Source organism: Bos javanicus, chromosome 13, assembly GCF_032452875.1.
Source record: "Bos javanicus breed banteng chromosome 13, ARS-OSU_banteng_1.0, whole genome shotgun sequence".
NCBI classification, from domain to species: Eukaryota; Metazoa; Chordata; class Mammalia; order Artiodactyla; family Bovidae; genus Bos; species Bos javanicus.
Window position 1 is genome coordinate 48,102,790 of NC_083880.1, and position 21,681 is coordinate 48,124,470.

The window sequence follows — 21,681 nt, forward strand, 5'->3', positions numbered from 1 at the left end:
ACTCTGGGAGTTGGTGATGGACAGGGAGGCCTGGCGTGCTGCGATTCACGGGGTCACAAAGAGTCGGACATGACTGAGCGACTGAACTGAACTGAACTGAACTGAATGGCTCCTTGAGGATCATTATGAATTACTGAGAAATAAAATAGGCATAGGTATAAAACTGAAATTAGCCTACATGGAATTTTCTGGAGAATACATTTTTGTAGAGGAGAGGCCTGGGGAGTTGGTATGCTCTAATATTTGCCATAAGCAATTAAAAATTCAGCATTAGCAAAAGAATGCCTCCTCTCAGAAAAAAGAGAACTTGTTAAGTCCAATAGATTTCTTAGAATCACAAGGTGAAACCAACTTACATTTCATGACTCCTGAGGGTGAGCACAGAGAGAAAGGCCAGAGAGAGTACCAGAGGGAAACTTCAAAACAATCAGCACAGGACTGCATCTGATTTCCAGTATCAGACATGTTGACTTGAGGTTACTGTGAGGACCACTATTTCTGGCTTGTTGCTAGAAATTCCACAAATTGAAATACATATTTTCAAATGAAACCAAACTTTAAAAGTCCCTATGAAGAACATCATATAGAGCAGGAATTTTCAGAAAAAGAGAATAAAAAGTCTCCTGGACATCAAGACATCAGAGATGGAAAGAGGTTGCTCTTAAGAGGTGGAAAGAACCCAACAGAACAGGATGCAGGTCCTGACATCTCAGTACAAGTACTGGAGGAGGGGGAAGGTCATGCAATCTGTGTGCTTCCTCTAGGGACTCCACTCGAACTCCTCAACATTCAGCCCAACATTCTCTGCCTGCTTCTGGGCTTGACAGAACTTCAAACCTCCTTCAATCATTAGTCAAAACTTAGGAGCCCTGGAGGATGAAATGGCAACCCACTCAAGTATTTTTGCCTGAAAAATTCCATGAATGGGGTAGCCTGGTCATGGGGTCGCAAAAAGCTGGACACAGCTGAGCATGTCTTAAAAGCTGTGATTTTTCTCTTTCAGTCTGTACCCATCTGTTTTTATCACTCAACGATTCTTCATGATTTCTGGTCCCATCAGAGCATTCCCCTTTATATTGCAGTACTCATATGTGTAAACAATGTGCAAACACTCTTCTATCCTATGTTACACATAAACCATTTGAACATGATGAACTTGGAAGGTACATTGAGGAAACATCTTCATTCTTTTTTTCAAGCATTTCTTTCAAAGCTGCCTTACTGATCCTTGGACAATATCTCAGGCAGAAACAATAGCTTTTCATTAACTCTGGATCTTTACAATAGTCCAAACTTCTATTTTTCACCCAATTCAAAGCCCCTCTATCTCCCAGCTGCTGCCTGACCCAGAACCAGTCATAAGGAAGAGGTAAGTACGGGCCCTTGCTTCTTTCTTTCCTACCATACCCCTCCCTCCAGCTCCTGTCGGTTTGAAACGAAGTGGAAAACGACTGTGTTAGTGGAGGTGTCAGAGATGGCCAGCATCATCTGTGGTCCTCTCTTGGTTTTCAGTGCCTTCTGTCATGGCACACCTCCAGATGATGGCTGATCCTTTCCCAAGGGACCTTTGTTGGTTCTTCAGATTCCTCCATGGCAACCTCCTTACTCCCCCAGTCCTTGACAGAAATGATGCTCTCTGACCTCTCATAACACCTCAGCTACCATCATCAGCACACTCCAGGGATCCCCTTGCCCCTTCAAGCAGAAGCTTTGGGGGATGACTTGAGACCAATAACATTTCACGGAGTTCACTTGGCCCAGGGAAAATCTCTGCATGTGCATATGCTCTAGCCACTGTCCTCTCTCCCCAGCTTACCATTGAGGCTACTCCATCTGGCCTCCTGCCCACCTCCACCTTGCTCACTTCACTCTCAAAATCTTGGGGCCACAAATTAAATTGCCCTATGATCTCCTTCCCATTCTCTCCTAGTGTCATTGGAGGAAGTCTATGGGTTTCTGCACTTAAGCAAGCATCTAGCAAGGAAACGAAATGTCAGTTTCCCTTCCTGCAGACAACCCCACTTTATGTGAGCTGTTTTCTTGCAGCCCCTGACTTGGCAGAAATAGGAAGAAACATCACAAAACAGTACAGGGCTCCCTGCAAACTCTCTTCAAAAAAAGTCCTTTCTCTAACCAGTCCCTTTATAGTTTTGCATTTCTAAGTTTGTATCTGTAGTTTTCCATTACATAGTGACACCCACTCTGCTATTTCAGTCTTACAGAAATGTGACTGGCTCCTCTCTTTGAAACATGTGGGTACTTAAAACCCACGATACCTACCTCTGAGGCTTCAGCCAATAATCAATCAGACATAACAAGAAAAATTCTATTTAGGTTTGTGAATGTATGTGTCATTGTTCAACTTGCCCCAAAAGCAGACCTTGAAATAAAGACTTGACTTCAAATAACTTATTCTGTAGATAATTCCATGAAATAACAATGGGGAGTGGAAAAGCAAAACAGGAAAAGAAAGTCACCCATATATAGCTTGCTATCAAAAACTTCCGCTGTGTGTAACTAAGCTCAGTCTTGCTGGGAAGCTCTCAGAGCCTTTGCGGGGAGCTGAAGGAGCTGTGAGTCTAGGGATTTTATACATCTCACCTTTGGGTGAGGGCTGCTTCTGGGGGCCTCAGTTCCTCAGCATTTTCAGGTTGCCATTTGCATAGAACTGTTGACTCTGGTAACCAGAGAAAGCCATCAGGCAGAGAAATGAAGATTTTGGCCACTGGAAATCAAAGCAGTGTGCTCCAAAATGGTAAGAATGAGGGAAATCAAGGAAATGGGCAGAAAAGTAGGAGTGTCTGCTGCTGCTGCTGTGTGTGTGTATTAGGAGGAGGAACATGTGAAGACCAGCAAGCACTCTCCATTCTAAATCCCTACCGTGTGATATGTTACTAACTGTAATAGATTTGTCAAGAGCTTAATGGTCTTATCAACTCACCAGACCCAAATTGTGGTTTTCCCACCTAGTCCTCAATATCTGTTTCTTGCATACTCTACAGTATATAGACAAATAAGGGCACTTGTTCATCTAGTACATCCAATTTTCTGCAAACTCCAAATTCAAGAGGAACGTTCCCTGGGAATGTTCTGTCACACCTGAATGGTTGTAGCTCTATCTCTTGACCTTTTTTGAGATATGTTAATTTTTTAAACAGTCCTCCAAAAATTTGGTCCTTTATTTCTACAAAACTAATCATGGTTAACTACATTCTGAAACAGCAGAAAACAACTAAACACACACTAATCTCTATAGCTATAAAGCGAACTAACATTTAATAAGCGAAGTGTTAATTTTTATTAATATGTATCTTCTTACAAGCTATATGGATTTATATTACCCATAATGTAGTGGATTAGAAAAGTTTCTTTCTTCTCTTAAAATGAGAATTTGGTTTGTTATTTCTTAATTATGTCAAAGTGTGTTAGGAATCTGACCTAAGAAACCAGGTACTAAATGTGTTGTAGGATCAAATTATCTAAGGAAAACTTATTAACATGGTACTCTCTATTAGGAAAAAAACCCTTAAAGTCACATAGATAAATGTTTATCTTATTGACCACAAACACAGGGAATTCTGTAGATGTATACCTGCAGGGCAGGAGAAGGCAATGGCACCCCACTCCAGTACTCTTGCCTGGAAAATCCCACGGACAGAGGAGCCTGGTGGGCTGCAGTCCATGGGGTCTCAAAGAGTCCGACACGACTGAGCAACTTCACTTTCACTTTTCACTTTCATGCACTGGAGAAAGAAATGGCAACCCACTCCAGTGTTCTTGCCTGGAGAATCCCAGGGACGGAGGAGCCTAGTGGGCTGCCATCTATGGGGTCACACAGAGTCGGACACGACTGAAGTGACTTAGCATAGCATAGCATACCTGCAGGGCAGCAGGTTCCATGGTAATGTCATTTTCACAGCATGCCATGCTCTCTCCCCATCCTCTGTAGACCTGGAGTCTACCCTCCATCTCTCTCATCTTTACTCTCTGACTAGTGAACTCTGCTACAGCAGGCAGAGGAGTGTATTTCCTTTCACCATTAATGTTGGGACTGACTCGGTAATCTGCTGTAGCCAATGGAATATGCATCTACCACATGCTTGATAAAAGCAAATGAAATGAATTAATACATTTTGAGAGAAAAATCTACATTCAGAACCTGAACTTCTAACCTGTAATTTTGATGTATATGCCTTTTGTTTGTCATTTGCTTTCTGACTCCTTCCTTGCAAACCATATTTTTTAGTCTCTGTTGTCAGTCATTCCCAGTTATGTCCCGCCACTAAGAGGTACTTGCACTGAAAGAGAGAAGTCAGGGTTTTTCTCCCAATTTCTCTTCTTGGGAGGAGAGGATGCATTTCTAGCAGTGGCTGCTTCTCTTCTGTGATTCTACCTCCCACCAGACTGCCCTTCCTCCATGATTCCATGGCCTTCATAGTCTAGCAAAGACACATCTTTTCTTGATCCTACCATTCCCTAGGGGCATACCAGCTGCCTGCAGTTAACAATCTTTGGGTTTCCTCATTTTCTCTTATTTGCATTTCAGCTTTTCTAATCCCTATTTTTCCTAAATTAAATTCCTTCTAGTAGTTTCATTTTACTAGCTGGATCCTGACGGGTAACCTATTTCAGGAGTCATGTACAAAACCATGTTTTTTTCTAAAACCTGGTTTCCAAGGGTTTGTTTTCCTCAATTTTTCTTTGAGAGCATTCCTGAGATATGTTTTTCCATGTAGCTTCTTTTCTTTTCCTACGGTAATAGTATTTTGTACAAGTTCAGATAAAATTATACCCAGAACAAAAACAGCAATCAAAAAACCTCAGTCCACTCTTGTCATTTGTTCCCAAATCAATTCACAGATTAAAGATGTCAGTTGCAATCAAATCAATCTATAAATCTGATAAATTCCTATCAAAATCTTAACAGACTTTTTTCATGAAAATTGAAAACTGCTTCTAAAATTTATATGAAAGTGCAAAGGGCCAAGAATAATAACTTCGTAAAGAAAAATAAGGGGGGAAGAACTTTTCCACCAGATATCAAGACATATTTAAAAGATATGATGATAAAGAAACTGTGGTACTGCTTCAAGGACAAACACATAGACCACTGAAATGGGACGGATTGATATTCTAGAGGAGTCCAGAAACATGCCCATTAACATGCACATATGAATTCTAGGTTTTTTCCAAAGTTAAACTACACAACAGTTGGGAAATATGGTCATTTTAGTAAAAAGAAAAAAAACAAATTCCCAGAAAAATTAGGTGTTGATTTTTTTAAATTTATTTTTTATTGAAGGATAATGGCTTTACAGAATTTTGCTGTTTTCTGTCAAATCTCAACATGAATCAGCCATAGGTATACATATATCCCCTCCCTTTTGAAGCTCCCTCCCATTTCCCTCCCCATCCCACCACTCTAGGTTGATACAGAGCCCCTGTTTGAGTTTCCTGAGACATACAGCAAATTCCTGTTGGCTACCTATTTTACATATGGTAATGTAAGTTTCCTTGTTACTCTTTCCATACATCTCACCCTCTCCTTCCTAGAACCTATTATACAGAGTGAAGTGAGTCAGAAAGAGAAAGATAAATACCGTATTCTAACACATATATAAGGAATCTAGAAAAATGGTACTAAAGAATTTACTTACAGGGCAACAATGGAGAAACAGACATAGAAAATAGACTTCTGCTTTTTTTTAAAAAAATGGGAATTCCTGGAGGTCTAGAGGTTAAGATTCTGCGCTTCCTGCTCAGCCAAAACAAAAAACAAAAAAAACAAAAAACAAAAAAGTGACCATGCCTCTATCTCATAGGATGTTTATTCTAAAGCCCTTGTTCATAAAGAAAATACTGATTTCCTCTGTCATCCTGCTTTGAGAGAATTCATGAGAAATCTTCCGCGGCCCCCACCTCTGCACTGTACATGTTAATCTAAATGCCAAAAGCAAAAATAATAAAAAGTTTATAAAATAATGAGAAAAAAAGAAAACTAAGTCTGAATATAGGAACTGGTTATCGGCCAACTACAATAATGAAAAGAGATACATAGCCTCCCTGGTGGCTCAGATGGTAAAGAATCTGCCTGCAATGCGGGAGACCTGGGTTCAATCCTTGGGTCGGGAAGATCCCTTGGAGAAGGAAACGGCAACCCACTTCAGTATTCTTGCCTGGTGAATTCCATGGACAAAGGAGCCTGGCGGGGCTACAGTCCATCGGGTTGCAAAGAGTCGGACACGACTGAAGCGACTGATACTTTCATACACAGCCTCAAACACGTTTCTAGGTAAGGAGGTTGGCGGCTGGGGTCGGGGGTGGGGGTGGTTTGGAGGGGTTGGAGAAGGCGGGATGCGGGGAAGATGAGAAATATATTTCGACAATTTAAGCAGGACTCGCTCCTTTCCCCTCTGGACTTCGATTTGAGCTACCTCTCCTCATCCTTCCACCCTTTCTGCCTAACTCTCCACTCGCGCTGAAGACTCAGAGCACCGAGGCGACTGCACTGGCGTAAATTTCTACCTACGTGCGCCACCGCCCCTGAAGGCCGTTTCATGACGTCAGAGCTAAGCGAGGGGGCGCCGCCTCCAGGGTGCCAGTCCCTCCCAGCCCTGCGGCCCTGGCTTGCCCTTTAAAAGAGCAGGGCCTGCGCCAACCACCCCACACCGCGGGGACCAGGATACAAGGTTGTTTTCCCACAGCATCTTCATCTCGCCTTCCGTCCCCTTCTCATTCACCCTTCCGACTGCTATCCTCTTCTCCGCGCAGATTTGGACGAGCGAGGCCATGCAGCCGGCCGCCCTTCTCGGCCTTCTGGGAGCCACGGTGGTTGCAGGTGAGTGGGCGCGGCTGGCCGTTCAGCACCGCGGACAGCGCCAGCCTCTGTCTCCTTGGCAGTTCTGGGCATCTTGGCTGGTGGATACTGGGTGAGAGGGAGGGTTGAGTGAAGGTCTCTCCCTCTTGATTGAGGCTCTTAATTTCTTCCCTTCCCTGAGTGTTTCCCTTCAACTGCCCGCCCCAACATCTGACTTGGAAAAAGCCAGAGGACTTCCTAGCTCATGTCTAAAATGTCACATCCTCTCCATCTATTTAGAGAAATGCTGTTATAGTCTTTTTCTGTATCTGAAATTAAGTGTTTGGCTTTTTAAAGCCAGATGACCACGGAGAGACAGGAGTATACCTATTATATTAGTTGGTAACTGTATAATTTCTATGACTGTTAATATTATTTAAACATAATGAGATAAAGATAAGTCTCTTATGTATATATGTATATATCTTTTTTCTTAACATATATGTTAAGAAATGACACATATGTATGTTCATTTATCGACAGGTTTAATGTAATATTTTTCTGTATTTTATATTTCTGTCTCTGGGAAGAGGTAATTTCACACTCAGATTAATACATCTTTAAGTTATAAATGAGAAGTGCAGTAGATATTTTGACTTTTGTGCTCCAGAAAAATAGTGAGTGTGAAATAACCACAAAAATATTCTTAGAGTAGTAAAAATAAATTGTTTTAGTTAATTTGGGAGGATGCAATTTTAAGTAGTAGATATTTGACAGTTTCTTTATGTGTGGAAAATTGTGGGATTAATCTTTCAAACTGCTCTGAATCTCAATGATCTTTGGAAATTTGCGGGGGGTGGGGAAGTGTGTGTGTGTGTGTGTGTGTGTGTGTGTGTGTATTTGCATGCTGAAGTCACTACAAGTCCACTGAAAAGTAAATATGCTGCCACCAGATTAAACTGGAGGTTTTTTTTTAAACTGTCTTAGTGACCTCATAGAATATTGTTCTTATCTAAGATTGAAATTCCTAACTAGAATTGAAGCATTGCTATCCATGAATATGAGGGTTCCATTGACAGTAATTACTGGATCCCAGATGTAAAGAGAGACAAAAGCCAGAGGTAATTTCTTTATTGCAAAGCCAGAATTTTCAAAAACTTCTGTCACTGTTACAAATTGCCTACAAATGTTCATGATTTAATTAAAGAAAGCCAAATAAATGTTTAGAGTCCTTCCTGGTGAAAAATATTTGCAGAAAGGAATTGCTTAATAGGCTAAATCTGTGCTATACATTGTGCTATAGACCACAAAAACAATGTTATTTCTGAGACTTATTTACCTACACGTGTATTAGTCACTAAGTTGTGTCTGACTCTTTGTGACCCCATGGACTGTAGCCCACCAGGTTCCTCTGTCCATGGAATTCTCCAGGCAGGAATACTGGAGTGGGTTGCCATTCCCTTCTCCAGAGGATCTTCTCAACCCAGGTATCAAACCCAGTCTCTTGCATTGCAGGCAGTTTCTTTACCACTGAGCTACCAGGGAAGCCCCTATAGTGGTAAAATATTTATGGCTCTTTTGCAAGATAATATTTTAAGAAGGGTTTATATTTTAATGTCACTAAAATCATGATATTCTTTAAAAAAGTTTTTTTTTTTTTACTGAGCTATAATTCACACACCATAAAATCTATACTTTTTAAAGTGCATAAATCAGTGATTTTTTGAACACTCACAGATTGTGTAACCATTATAACATTTCAGAATATTTTCTCTCACCCCAGGAAAAAAAAACTCTATTCCCCATTCCCTCCTCCTTCAAATGCTTGGAAATGAGACATGGTAACCTTCGAGCAGAGTTTGTTATTTACCAAAATCACAGGAATCCTGTGGAAACCATCTGGTTTATTTCCTACCATTATGAGCTTCTGGAAGGAGATCTATATCTCTCTACAGTAGTTACTATGCATCCTAAAAATTAATATGCATTCAGGAGCTGCATGCTATTCATATTACACTAGGTAAGATGGTTTATGCATTCAAAAGAGCTTGCTTACTGTATTATTTTATAGCTGTTTTATTTTCACTCTGGGATGAAACCTTAGTTTGTTAGTCTTATTTGTTGTTCTTGTTCAGTCTCTCAATCGTATCCAGCTTTTTGCAACCCCATGGACTGCAGCACCCCAGGCTTCCCTGTCCTTCATCATATCCCGAAGCTAACTCAAACTCATGTCCATTGAGTCAGTGATGTCATCCAACCATCTCATCTTCTGTCATCCCCTTCTCCTACAAAAAAAGATCTTAATGACCCAGATAACCACAGTGGTGTGATCACTCATCTAGAGCCAGACATACTGGAATGCAAAGTCAAGGGGGCTTTAGGAAGCATCACTATGACCAAAGCTAGTGGAGGTGATGGAATTCCAGCTGAGCTATTTCAAATCCTGAAAGATGATGTTGTGAAAGTGCTGCACTCAGTATGCCAGCAAACTTGGAAAACTCAGCAGTTAGTCTTATGGAATACTAATATTTTGGAAGTTATTCTCAGATTTACCATGTGATATTATTTGAAGGTTTTTCTGCCATTTGATTACTTCACTTTTATCATAATCATTGGGTTTTCTTTTGTGACCCCTAAATCTTAACTTATACAGAAATAAAGTAAGCTACTTTAGGGGTATCAACATATTTTTGGTTATTACTTTGCTGTCACAGAGTCTACTGGAAGAGATACAATAGAACTTAGATATCTCACTAGATGCATAATATGTTTTCATAAGGAGATCTGAGTTCCATCAAACACATCTGAAGAGCCTCAATCAGGGAAACAGGACTGTTCTATAAAAACAAACATAAGTTACAAATTATTTAGAGTCACTAAAGAAAAATATTCCTCTGCCCCAAATAGTTAATAATAGCAACTATTATATATTTGTAGGGAGAAAAAAGAGAAAAGTTATTAGCAAGAAAATGTATTACCAATGAAAGTTTAGTAAAGCTAGAATTTAAAAAGGCACCTTCTAATTTATCACAGGAGTAATTTTCTCAGTTACTGCTTTTCAGGGGATTTCCTGGATATCAGGTGGAAAGAGTAAGTGCTGAAGTAGGAATGTTCTCAAATAACAGTCATTTGGGGGATAAAATAATGGCCCAGCACATTAGACTCTGAATGTCAAAGATGGCCATCCAGATTTTGTATGAACTACATTTCAGGAACATCATGGGGTCATACCTTGTCAGCCACCTCTCAAATATTTTACCCAACACTGCATTACTTAAGTCCCTTGAAACAACTGAAGTAGATCTCAGGCTGTGCTTTGATAAGGAAAATTCAGTAAGGTAAGTAAATGAAATAGGAGTTTTATTTCTAAATTGAGTGCTATGGTTTGACTAGGGGGAAGCAGTTCAAGAGACTTTGAAAGCAAATATTTGGGAAAGGTCAGGTTGCTGGTAATAAGCGGCTCACTTGAATAGCTTACATCTCTGATGTCTGAGAGTTTTGCTCTTGCTCCAAATATCTCTTCACTTGTTTCAAATTCCTGGAAGGATCCTTTGCACTGAGCTTCTCCAGTGATAATAACTGGAAGTATCAGGAGAACTATGGAGATGGGCCTGTATGTAAATGCTTTGAACTCCTCCAGTGGAAAGGGCTTAGACAGAACAAAATCAAAGTGAAAGATAAAAAAGTTAAAGCAACTGAAAAAGGCACTGCAAAATTAAAAACACCTGAAGCATTTCCTAAGACGACAAAAGCATCTCAATCATGGGTTTAAAATAAACAGAATCTCATAAAATTTAATTTAAATAAATTAAAATTTATCTTTTTACAATATCTCATGAGCCTCTGTTAAACACTTATTTGCATGTGCTATCATGGACTCGGTGCTGTCCTGATAAAATTAGATAATTTCCATTGGAGAAGGAAATGGCAACCCACTCCAGTATTCTTGCCTGGAAAATCCCATGGACAGAGTAGCCTGGTAGGCTACAGTCAGTCTGTGGGGTCGCAAAGAGTCAGACATGACTGAGCGACTTCACTTTCTTTCTTTCTTTCATGTTCTTTACCTGGATGCAGACAACATGGGGGATGGGAAGCCACACTGATACAGCCACATTAGCACGCTTGTCTAAGAAAAGACTTGGGGTAAAACAGGGTAATTAATTATATAAAATAATCACAACCAAGTTTTGTAAAGGAAGTGAATTTCAGGAAAATATTTTCCTGGGGACTGGAAGAGGCAGAGGGAATCACATATCTTTACCCATTTTGAGTAGGCAGAAAGGTTGAGGAGGGCACCCTAGTTTCATTTAAACTAGGTTTGCTTTTAATTTTTTATTGCTATATATAGAAAACTGCATGAATCATAAGTTTACAGTTTGGGCTTCCCTGGTGGTTCTGGGCTAGAGAATCCACCTACTAATGCAGGAGATATGGCTTTGATCCCTGATCCAGGAAGATCCCACATGTCTCAGAGCAACTAAGCCCATGTTCTGCAACTATATTAAGCCTGTGCACACAACTAATGAGTCCTTGTGTCCTAGAGCCCATGGTCCACAAGAGAACCCACCACAATGAGAAGCCTGTGTACCACAAATAGACAATAGTCCCTGCTTTCTGCAACTGGAGAAAAACCTACCCAGCAACAAAGACCCAGCACAACCAAAAATAAATAAAGACAATTATTTTCAAAAAGAGTTTTTTGAAAAAAGAAAGATCCCACATCCCACGTGGCCAAAAAATTAAAGTATACTTCTTACTGAATTTTTCACTCATTGAACACACCTGTGTAATCAGCACCCAGATGGAAAATAGAACATTGTCAGTATCCCAGAAGGTCTCCTTCTGTGGATATGATTTATATTGGATATAAGATTCCTAATCTTGTTTACAACATGTTAAGGGAAAACAGCTGTGTATGTGTATGTGTGTGTGTATACATGCAACTGGGGTGATTCTGGTCCCTGAGGCAGACATCCCCAACTGTCTCCACCTTGTTCAGCTCTGACTCTGCTCCTCCTTCCAAGAAACAAGCTAGGGGTGGGGTGATTTTGTGAGTTTGCAGACACACAGCTTCCAAAATCAACTCAAGTTGTTTCCCATTCCTTTTCTCCTTCTAAGCCGTCAGCTCTATGCCAGTGGACATCAGGAACCACAATGAAGAAGTGGTAAGTTGAAATGGAATTCTGAAATCTAGATTTTTATCTAGACTCTAGATTCTCCCACTCATTATCTCATCAAACTAAACAAAACAAAAAAAAACAAACAATAATGTGGAAACGGGAGTAAGTGATGTCCCTCTTGCCCTGTATTTTTTACCTTCTTCCTGGATGTTTTAGTGCCCATGAGGATAGCTGTCATCACACCATTTTCCTTCTAATCTGTTCAGAAGTGGGTATTTCTTTCTTTCTCTGGACAGTCTTGACCCAGTGCCTTTTTGCATTGCTCTGTGGAGAGGCCTGGGAGGTTTAAGTACAGACCTTGTGAATCTACATTCCTCCAAGGATTCTGCATAAGTACAGGTCACACAGTCAAGCTTCTCTTGACAGCAGCTCTGGGTTAAGTAGTCCATCCCAGTGATACCAGCTTTGCCAACCTACTTTTGGGTTCCCCCCTAGGTGACTCACTGCATCATCGAGGTCCTCTCAAATGCCCTATTGAAGTCCAGCGCTCCACCCATCACCCCCGAGTGCCGACAAGTCCTGAAGAAGAGTAAGTGCCCTCCACTGCAGGAAATATTTGTCCTTTCTCCTGCTCCCTCCATTTCAACTTCCGCTTTACTTCCCTATGACCCAGGGGTGTGATGTAGTGGGAAGGGTACAGGCTCAATCAGTATCTGGGGAGATAAGCTATGGCTTTTAGTCCTTGCTATGCCACTTCACTTAGTAGCTAGTGTTACCATGGGGAAGACCCCTTGCCTCTCTGGGCCTATTTCCTCAAATTAAATGAGGGAGTTGAACTCGATGATAGTCTGTGAGATGTTTATCAGTTCTTAAATTCCTTGGTTTGAGAGTTTGGAATTTTAAAACAGGCTTTTATTTAGTGGAGGGAGGTATGGGGAATGCTTGTTTGTGATTAGACAGAGGGGAGAAGTGTTGAAAGATGAAAGGATAGAAGAAAACAAAAATTATGCTTCTCTTTGCTTTCTACTCTTCTGACAACGAGGAGTTAGAAGCTTGGAAAGGTGACTGGGAAACTTTTGGCCGGTTTATGTAACAGATTGGGTAAGCCACTTTAATGCATAGTTTATTAGAATGTGTGTGTGTGCACATGCATGCACACGTGCACACATGCAACTCTTGGCAGCTCTTGCCAGGCTCTTCTGTCCATGGAATTTTCCAGGCAAAAATACTGAAGTGGTTTGCCATTTCCTTCTTCAGGGGATATTCCTGAATCAGGGATAGAACCTGAGTCTCCTGCATTGGCAGGCGGATTCTTTATCTCTGTACCACCTGGGAAGCCCGTTGTTAGAATGAGTGGTACTACCAAATGGTGTCAGGAGTTTCAGGCCTGAGACTTGGAAGGGGTGGGGAGAGACTTAGAGCATCCAAAAAATCAGAGTGATGGCCTTCTGAGTATAGACTGGGATGTTTCTCTGCAAAACAGCTTATGCTGAAAACAAAATTTGAACAGTGATACAACCAGTATTCATTGGGAGTTGACTCAAAGAGACAAATTTTGCAAAACTATGCATCTCTTTTATCATAAAGTCAAACTGATTCAAAAAAATCCCCAAAGCTCTGCTCTCTTTAACATCTTTCTCTGCTTTTAAATTTTGAGTCAGGCTATGAACAAAAGATTTTATTTTTTTCTTTTCACCTTCAAAATCTCCCATTGCAAGATAATACTCTCTTTCCATTGCTGCACATGAGGCCCCATGTATAAAATTATATTTTAAAAAAAGTATTAGTGACTAGCCAAAAGAGTAACCTGGGGGACTCTATCCACCACTGGGGGCTTCAGGATAACCATAGGAGGTGTGGGAGCTTGAGGCCGTAGGAGCCCCATGCACAGTGGAAGGAAGCTTCCTTACCATTCCCAGCCTAATACTTTTATGAATTTCTCCCCAACTTTCTCTTCCAGCGGTTACAGAAATGAGCTTGTTTGAATGAGCTTATTAACCGTTGCAGGGAATGAGTGAGAGCAGGGGTGGGTCTCCTGGCAGGGACTAAAATCTGCTCCTTTGGGCCAACCCATCTTGCTCTCTCCCTTCCCCTTTCTTTGTTTACCAGATGAACGTAGAAGTTCTGGGTCTGTCAGACTAGGTCATCAAAGAACCATGATTGCTTTTTGTTGTTCAGTCACTTAGAAGAGTTATTGATTGTAGGGCAAACTGCTGTTAACTGCCAAGATCAGATTCTTAACCCTCAGATAGGATTCTAGCTTTTGCTCATCATTGACTGTGCCCTGGGTTTTTTTGAGGTCTCTCGAGAGATCCCCAAGAAAACTGGCAAAAATCAAATGACCCATGTCTATCAGGACCTTAGAGACTTCACAGCCAGAGAGCCATTCAATACTGAGATCAGGAAAATTTGAGCTCTTCCAGGGTGGCAGAGACTCAAACACCAGTCAGGGCCAGACAGACAGATAACAGAAAGGAGTAAAACAGGACATGAAGTGACTCACAAACTGGAGGATACATGCCCCTTCTAAAGGGGAGTAGATTTTTCGCAGCTTCAATCCTATTGTGAAAGAAATATGGATTCTGTTGAGAGATCTTGGGATTTTTCACAATAATTTAAAAGTTGGATTTTCCTGAGCAGTATCTCCTGGCATTTAAGTATTGCCTCTGAATTCAAATTTACTGAAAATGTTATTTAGGCCAAATACAACTCACCTCTGGGCTACCAGTTCATAACTTCTGTTGACTGAAAAAAAAAAAAGCACAGCCAAAAGTTGAGAATTATGTTTTATTCCATGGACATATTGAGGATTTAAGCCCAGGAAACAGCCTCTAAGATAGCTCTGAGGGGCTATTTTGAAGAGGTAAGGGAGGAGCCAGGATATATAGAAGGTTTTGCAACAAAAACCAGGTAATCAGAACTTCAAAAGTTTACTGGTAATTGAAGATAACCAGACATCTTAAGTTAATGAATTTGGCACTTTTCTACATATGGGAAAATGCAAGAGTCTGGGATTATTGAAGTCATCCCTTGGATTATGTACTTTTATCTTATTTTTTTCCTTCCTAAATCCCTTCTGGGTACACAAATTAGGTGTGGCTGATGTCTTGATGACCATAAATAACATCCTTTGTTTACTGACTTGGCAGGTGACATTCTTTGTCCACACTTCTGTCCTATTCTGGTTTTCTCTTTCACTGAAAACTAATGGAGTTTTCTGCCAACTAGATGGATGAATTTCTTCATGCAGCCTCCCTCCCATTCCCAGCCCATCTCCACTCCCACTCTTTCCAGCACATCTCTGGATGTGCTGAGCAAATGAACATTTGGGGAATAAAGAAGAATCATTGTTTTATGGTTTGAAGAGACCTTAGGGAATTCATGGTCCAATTTAACAGGTACAAAAATCTATTTGACCTGGTTGATCTGGTCCTCTTTGCAACACGACAGTCAGGGAAGGAAGGTGCATTTTTCCCCTTTTTATTTGAAGTAAGAGTGAGCTTTACACCTTCATTTTCAGATTGACAAAACTGTGTGCTGCTAATCACAGCCCTCCTCATATCTCACCTGAAGGGGCTAAAAGCTAAATTTAGGAAGAAGTGCTAAGTCTCAGGCAAGCTGCTATAGGCAGCATACATTTAACCAGAAAAAAATAAAAATAATTATCTTCCTTACCAGCAGGGAGTAGGAAATGGGCCACACAGCCTCTGCCCGGGGAAGCTGAGATGCTGTTTGAATGATGTCAGTATCTGCTCAGATCCTCCGTGCTTATCTGTGCCTACCTGGTCAGCCCTGCCTCAGTGCTACACACACCATCACTGGCTCTTAAAAGGCAGAGGCATTGGTGAGGAGCTAGCCCTCAAGTGTCTGGGTATGAAAGGTCAGGGACATTTCAGTTGCCTCATAAAACATGAGAATATTATTATGCCAGACTAGGCTTTTAAGCAGAGAGGAATAGACTGCTTTCTTGGACATTTTTACAAAACAGACCAATTTTTTCTGTTTTGCAAGTGTCAATTCAAAATGAATCATCAAGAGTTGTTCAGTAGAAATACCATGTGAACCACAAATATAATTTCAAATTTTCCAGTAGCCACCTTAAAAAAGTAAAAAGAATAAATAATAATAAATTTAATAAATAAATAATAATACATTTAATTTTGTCCCATTTACTTTATCAATATAATTTTTATATATCCAATTTATTTATAATACCAAAATATTATCATTTCAACATACAATCAATATGAAAATTTGAGACATCTTACATTCTTTTTTTTAATCTGAGGTATCTGACATCTTGTCACGTCTTATATTTATGGTATGTCTCAGTTTGGACCAGCCACATTTCAAGTCCTCAATAGCCACAAAGGGTTGGTGACTCTCACCATGGATGGCACAGAGGTCAGCCCAGAGCTGTGAGCGGCCTTGACTTCAGTTGTTCTATCTGAATTCAGTGACATCAGTTGAAATCCAAGCCCTCCAAGCTAACAACTCAGTGTTAACTGCATTATCTCCTTTCATGGGATGCCCTTGAGTTAAGGGACTTCCCTGGTGGCTCAGGGAAAGTGTCTGCCTATTGCAGGAGACCTGGGTTCGATCCCTGGGTTGGGAAGATCCTCTGGAGAAGGAAATGGCAACCCACTCCAGTACTCTTGCCTGGAAAATCCCATAGACAGAGGAGCTACAGTCTGTGGGTTAGGAAAGAGTTGGACACCATTGAGCGACTTCACCTTACCTAACCTTACCTTAGTAAAGAAGCTATCAACAAATAATGAATTTGAGTCAGTTTAGTGAGGTGGATGAACCTAGAGCCTGTTATATAGAATGAAGTAGGTCAGAAAGTGAAAAACAAATATTGTATATTAACACAAATATATGGAATCTAGAAAAATGGTACTGATGAATCTATTTGTAGGGCAGGAATAGAGATTCAGACATACTGAATACACTTACGGACACAGCAGGGGAAGAAGATATTGGGAAAAATTGAGAGAATAGCATTGAAAGATATACATTACCAAGTGTAAAACAGATTGTTAATGGGAAGTTGCCATTTAGAGCAGGGAGCTCAGCCTCGTTGGTCTCTGATAATCTAGAGGGCTGGGATGGGGTAAGAGGTGGAAGGGAGGTTCAAGAGGGAGGGGACATGTGTATACCTGTGGCTGATTCATGTTGATATATGGTAGAAACCAACACAACGTGGTAAACCAATTATCCTCCAATTAAAATTAAATAACTTTAAAAAAAGCTGTCAACATTTGGAAAAGATGAGAGAAAACAATATTCAGTTAAAGTATTTGTTACACCATCTACTGTAACTGTTGACTTGTGTAATACAAAGATAATTCAGTTTACTGAAGTTCATTCTCAACATTTAAGAACAGGAGGGGCAGATGGGACCTGAATGAGGGAAGGACATGGTCCCTTCCACTGCTGTGCGGTTTTCTCAGAAGAAATACACACCCTGCTTATCACCAATTATTAAGTTATGTTGTCACTTAATGCTAAGTTGCATTTATACAGTTGACTGGATAATTAAAGTCTGATAAACTAAGAGTCAGACAAGTCTGAGTGACTGAAAAACAACAAACTAATAATTAAAGAAATTTAATCCTCTGTTGAATCTGATATTTCCCATTTTTGCTATTTAACTTTACTTAGCTGGGTTCTAGTGGAAGATATTTACACAATGCTAATTTTTAAAGGCTTACTTAGAGTAAATTTGGAAAGAATGGTCCTTAATTACACCTCTCTGAGCCTCAATGTCTCTGTAGTCACAAGGAGGTTGAACTACACAAATTCTAAGGTTTCTTCTGGTTCTAAATTCTAACATTTTATAGAATTTTTATAGTATTTTATAAACCTATATTTGAGTTTCAATTTGGTCACTGAAAGATGCTCAGGTGATCCAGTGGTTAAGAATCCACCTAACAATGCAGAAGACACAGGTTTGATCTCTGGAACTGGAAGCTCCCACATGTCTTGGAGCAACTTAGCCCAATACACCACAACTACTGAGCCTGTGCTCTGCAACAAAAGAAGCCACCGAAATGAGACGCCTGTACACCACAAGGAAGAGTAGACCCCCAACCCATTGCAACTAGAGAAAAGCCCGCAGGCAGCAAAGAAGTCCCCCCCAGAAAATGCAGCCAAAATAAATGTTTATTGGGTGTTATGAAAAAATAAATATATAGAATATTTATTATCAGATTTAAATACAGCTAGGGAGTTTTCATACCATTTCTTTCAAAAGTAATCTTAAAAAATTAACTTAAAAGATTACCCAAGGATTTTCAGGATCTTTAGGGTTTGTAGTGATCACTGAGGCTGGTGCTTACTGAACCACAAGCAATTCTGAAGTGATACTCTTTTTTATTTTCATTATAGATGGAAAAGAGCTCAAAGATGAAGAGAAAAGTGAAAATGAAAACACAAGGTTTGAAGTGAGATTGTTGAGAGACCCAGCTGACACCTCAGAAGCCCCCGGGCTCTCCAGTAGGGAGGACTCAGGGGAGGGGGATGCCCAAGTCCCAACAGTAGCAGACACGGAGAGCGGTGGGCATAGCCGAGAGCGGGCAGGTGAGCCCCCGGGAAGTCAAGTGGCCAAAGAAGCAAAGACACGCTATTCTAAGAGCGAGGGACAGAACAGGGAGGAAGAAATGGTGAAATACCAGAAAAGGGAACGTGGGGAAGTTGGCAGTGAGGAGAGACTGTCTGAAGGGCCGGGAAAGGCACAAATGGCTTTTCTCAACCAAAGAAACCAGACTCCGGCTAAGAAAGAGGAGTTAGTGTCCAGATATGATACACAGTCTGCCAGGGGCCTTGAGAAGTCGCACAGCCGGGAAAGGAGCAGCCAGGAGAGTGGAGAGGAGACCAAGAGCCAGGAGAACTGGCCCCAAGAGCTGCAACGCCATCCGGAGGGCCAGGAAGCACCCGGAGAAAGTGAAGAGGATGCCAGCCCCGAGGTGGACAAACGGCGCTCGAGGCCAAGACACCACCACGGGAGGAGCAGGCCCGACAGGTCCTCCCAGGAGGGGAATCCTCCCCTCGAGGAGGAGTCACACGTGGGCACGGGCAACTCAGACGAAGAGAAAGCCCGCCATCCAGCCCACTTTAGGGCTTTGGAGGAGGGAGCCGAATATGGGGAGGAAGTGAGGAGACACTCAGCTGCCCAGGCTCCTGGAGACTTGCAGGGGGCACGATTCGGGGGCAGAGGACGTGGAGAGCACCAGGCTCTAAGGCGTCCCAGCGAGGAGAGCCTAGAGCAGGAAAACAAGAGACATGGCCTCAGCCCGGATCTAAACATGGCGCAGGGATACAGCGAGGAAAGCGAGGAAGAGAGGGGTCCGGCCCGGGGACCCAGCTACAGAGCCCGGGGAGGGGAGGCGGCGGCCTACTCCACACTAGGCCAAACAGATGAGAAACGGTTCTTGGGTGAAACGCACCACCGTGTTCAGGAAAGCCAGAGGGACAAGGCGAGGCGCCGCCTACCAGGCGAGCTGAGAAATTACCTCGACTATGGTGAGGAAAAGGGTGAGGAAGCAGCCAGAGGGAAGTGGCAGCCGCAGGGAGACCCGCGAGACGCTGACGAGAACAGGGAAGAGGCTAGGCTTCGAGGCAAACAGTATGCTCCCCATCACATCACTGAAAAGAGATTAGGGGAGCTACTCAATCCATTCTACGACCCTTCCCAGTGGAAGAGCAGCCGTTTTGAGAGAAAAGACCCCATGGATGACAGTTTTCTTGAGGGTGAAGAGGAAAACGGGCTGACCTTGAATGAGAAAAATTTCTTCCCAGAATACAACTATGACTGGTGGGAGAAAAAGCCCTTTGAAGAGGATGTAAACTGGGGGTATGAGAAGAGAAACCCGGTCCCCAAACTGGATCTAAAAAGGCAGTATGACCGAGTGGCCGAACTGGACCAGCTCCTTCACTACAGGAAGAAGTCAGCTGAGTTCCCAGACTTCTATGACTCCGAGGAGCAGATGAGCCCACAACACACAGCAGAAAATGAAGAGGAGAAGGCTGGCCAAGGAGTTCTGACGGAGGAAGAGGTATAGTGTGGGGCTTCTGCTTAAAACTAACTTCAGATAGTTAATGTTCGTATATTATGTACAAGATTATCTAATGTTACGGGGAAAATGATGGGAATTAATCACCATGAGACTGTAGACCTAGTAAGGGAATGGAGACAACATCTAGGTTTGATTTCTACCTGGCATCTAGCCGTTGTCCACATCCCTGTCAACTTCCTCCCACTGCAGTGCTTCTCAACCTCAGCTACACATTGTCATCACCTGGAGAGATTGAAAAATTACTGACATTCTGTGACCCACCCCCAGAGATTCTGTCTGGTACTGGGTGCTGCCTGAGCATCAGGATGTTTTAAAGCTCCCAGGTGGTTTCAATATTCAGCCAAGGTTGAAAACCACTGGCCTAATGTATTCTCCTTGGTCATTTGACTTTTCATCACTATTTCCCAGGGTAGGAAAGAACAGATGGTACAGAAATTAGTTGCTTTGTTTTCTCTTTATTATCTCCTAGCCTACAACATGGAGAAGGCAATGGCACCCCACTCCAGTACTCTTGCCTGGAAAATCCCATGGACGGAGGAGCCTGGTAGGCTGCAGTCCATGGGGTCACGAAGAGTTGGACACGACTGAGCGACTTCATTTTCACTTTTCACTTTCATGCATTGGAGAAGGAAATGGCAACCCACTCCAGTGTTCTTGCCTGGAGAATCCCAGGGATGGCAGAGCCTGGTGGGCTGCCGTCTGTGGGGTCGCATAGAGTCGGACACGACTGAAGCAACTTAGCAGCAGCAGCAGCCTACAACATTCAGACATCTATGTCTGGGAGAAGTAACATTCCTGGAGCATTACCTTCCTTAACAGTGTTTTTTTTTTTTTTTTTTTCCTGCCAGTATTGATTATGTAGGTTGGTGCTTCTCAAAGTTGAATGTGCATAGAATCATATGGGATTTCTAGCCTTAGAGTGTCTGGTTTGGTAGGTAGGGCCCAAGAACCTGTATTTCTGATAAGTTCCCTAGTGATGCTGATGCTGCTAGTCAAGGAACTGCATTTTGAAAACCACTGATGTAGGGTATCTTCTATAGCCTCTAACATATCAAAAACTCCCTTTTCTGTTCATACTCCCTCAAACTACAAAAAGGTAGGTTGTTTTTTGATCTGGGACCTCATGCCTCCACTTTTCTATATTTTCTAGGAAAAAGAACTTGAAAACTTGGCTGCGATGGATTTGGAACTACAGAAAATAGCTGAGAAGTTCAGTGGTACCCGAAGGGGCTAATGGTCATTAGAGTAAAGGGCAGATTTTAAGAGAGCCTTCACATGATCTGTTATCCACCACTTCACTGAAAGACCCCATTTATTTATCCAAAGGCAGAAAGTAGAATTTACTCATCCAATGTTTGACACAATTGGAAATGTCTTTGATTTTTGCCAGAGTGCTATTGGAAATATAAATAGCATGACTTGTAGTATACTCTTTATAAAAAAGTAGATATATTAACATGCTTGTGACAATGACTGTGCTACTGTCCTTGAAAAAATGTCTTAGTTTGAAGTAATAAAAGATTCACCTGAGGCCAAAAGCGTCATGTTCACAGCTTCCCTTGGTCTAATAGTCTGACTTTCAGATCCATTCTTCAAAATAAATTCTAAAATACAGCACTAAGATTTGTTGGTTTCTTGGTCTTTGGATGCAGAATAGAAAAAAAAAAGGAAAAGAGCAAACATCTGA

General features: G+C 41.6%; 1 protein-coding gene across 1 annotated transcript; it reads left to right on the forward strand.

Moving 5' to 3' along the window:
* Positions 1–6,572: 6,572 nt before the first annotated feature.
* CHGB (chromogranin B) lies at positions 6,573–21,611 on the forward strand. The gene is made up of 5 exons (XM_061436612.1): positions 6,573–6,838; positions 11,915–11,961; positions 12,412–12,505; positions 18,307–19,973; positions 21,145–21,611. The coding sequence occupies exons 1-5, from the start codon at positions 6,790–6,792 to the stop codon at positions 21,226–21,228; spliced, it is 1,941 nt and encodes a 646-aa protein (XP_061292596.1). The 5' UTR covers positions 6,573–6,789; the 3' UTR covers positions 21,229–21,611.
* The last annotated feature ends 70 nt before the right edge of the window (positions 21,612–21,681 follow it).

Bases quoted from the DNA above. Each gene is read 5' to 3' on its own strand.
- CHGB (XM_061436612.1), top strand. From the start codon at position 6,790: ATGCAGCCGGCCGCCCTTCTCGGCCTTCTGGGAGCCACGGTGGTTGCA. The intron at 11,962-12,411 runs GTAAGTTGAAAT...GTTCCCCCCTAG, and splicing joins GGAACCACAATGAAGAAGTG to GTGACTCACTGCATCATCGA. The intron at 19,974-21,144 runs GTATAGTGTGGG...TATATTTTCTAG, and splicing joins GAGTTCTGACGGAGGAAGAG to GAAAAAGAACTTGAAAACTT.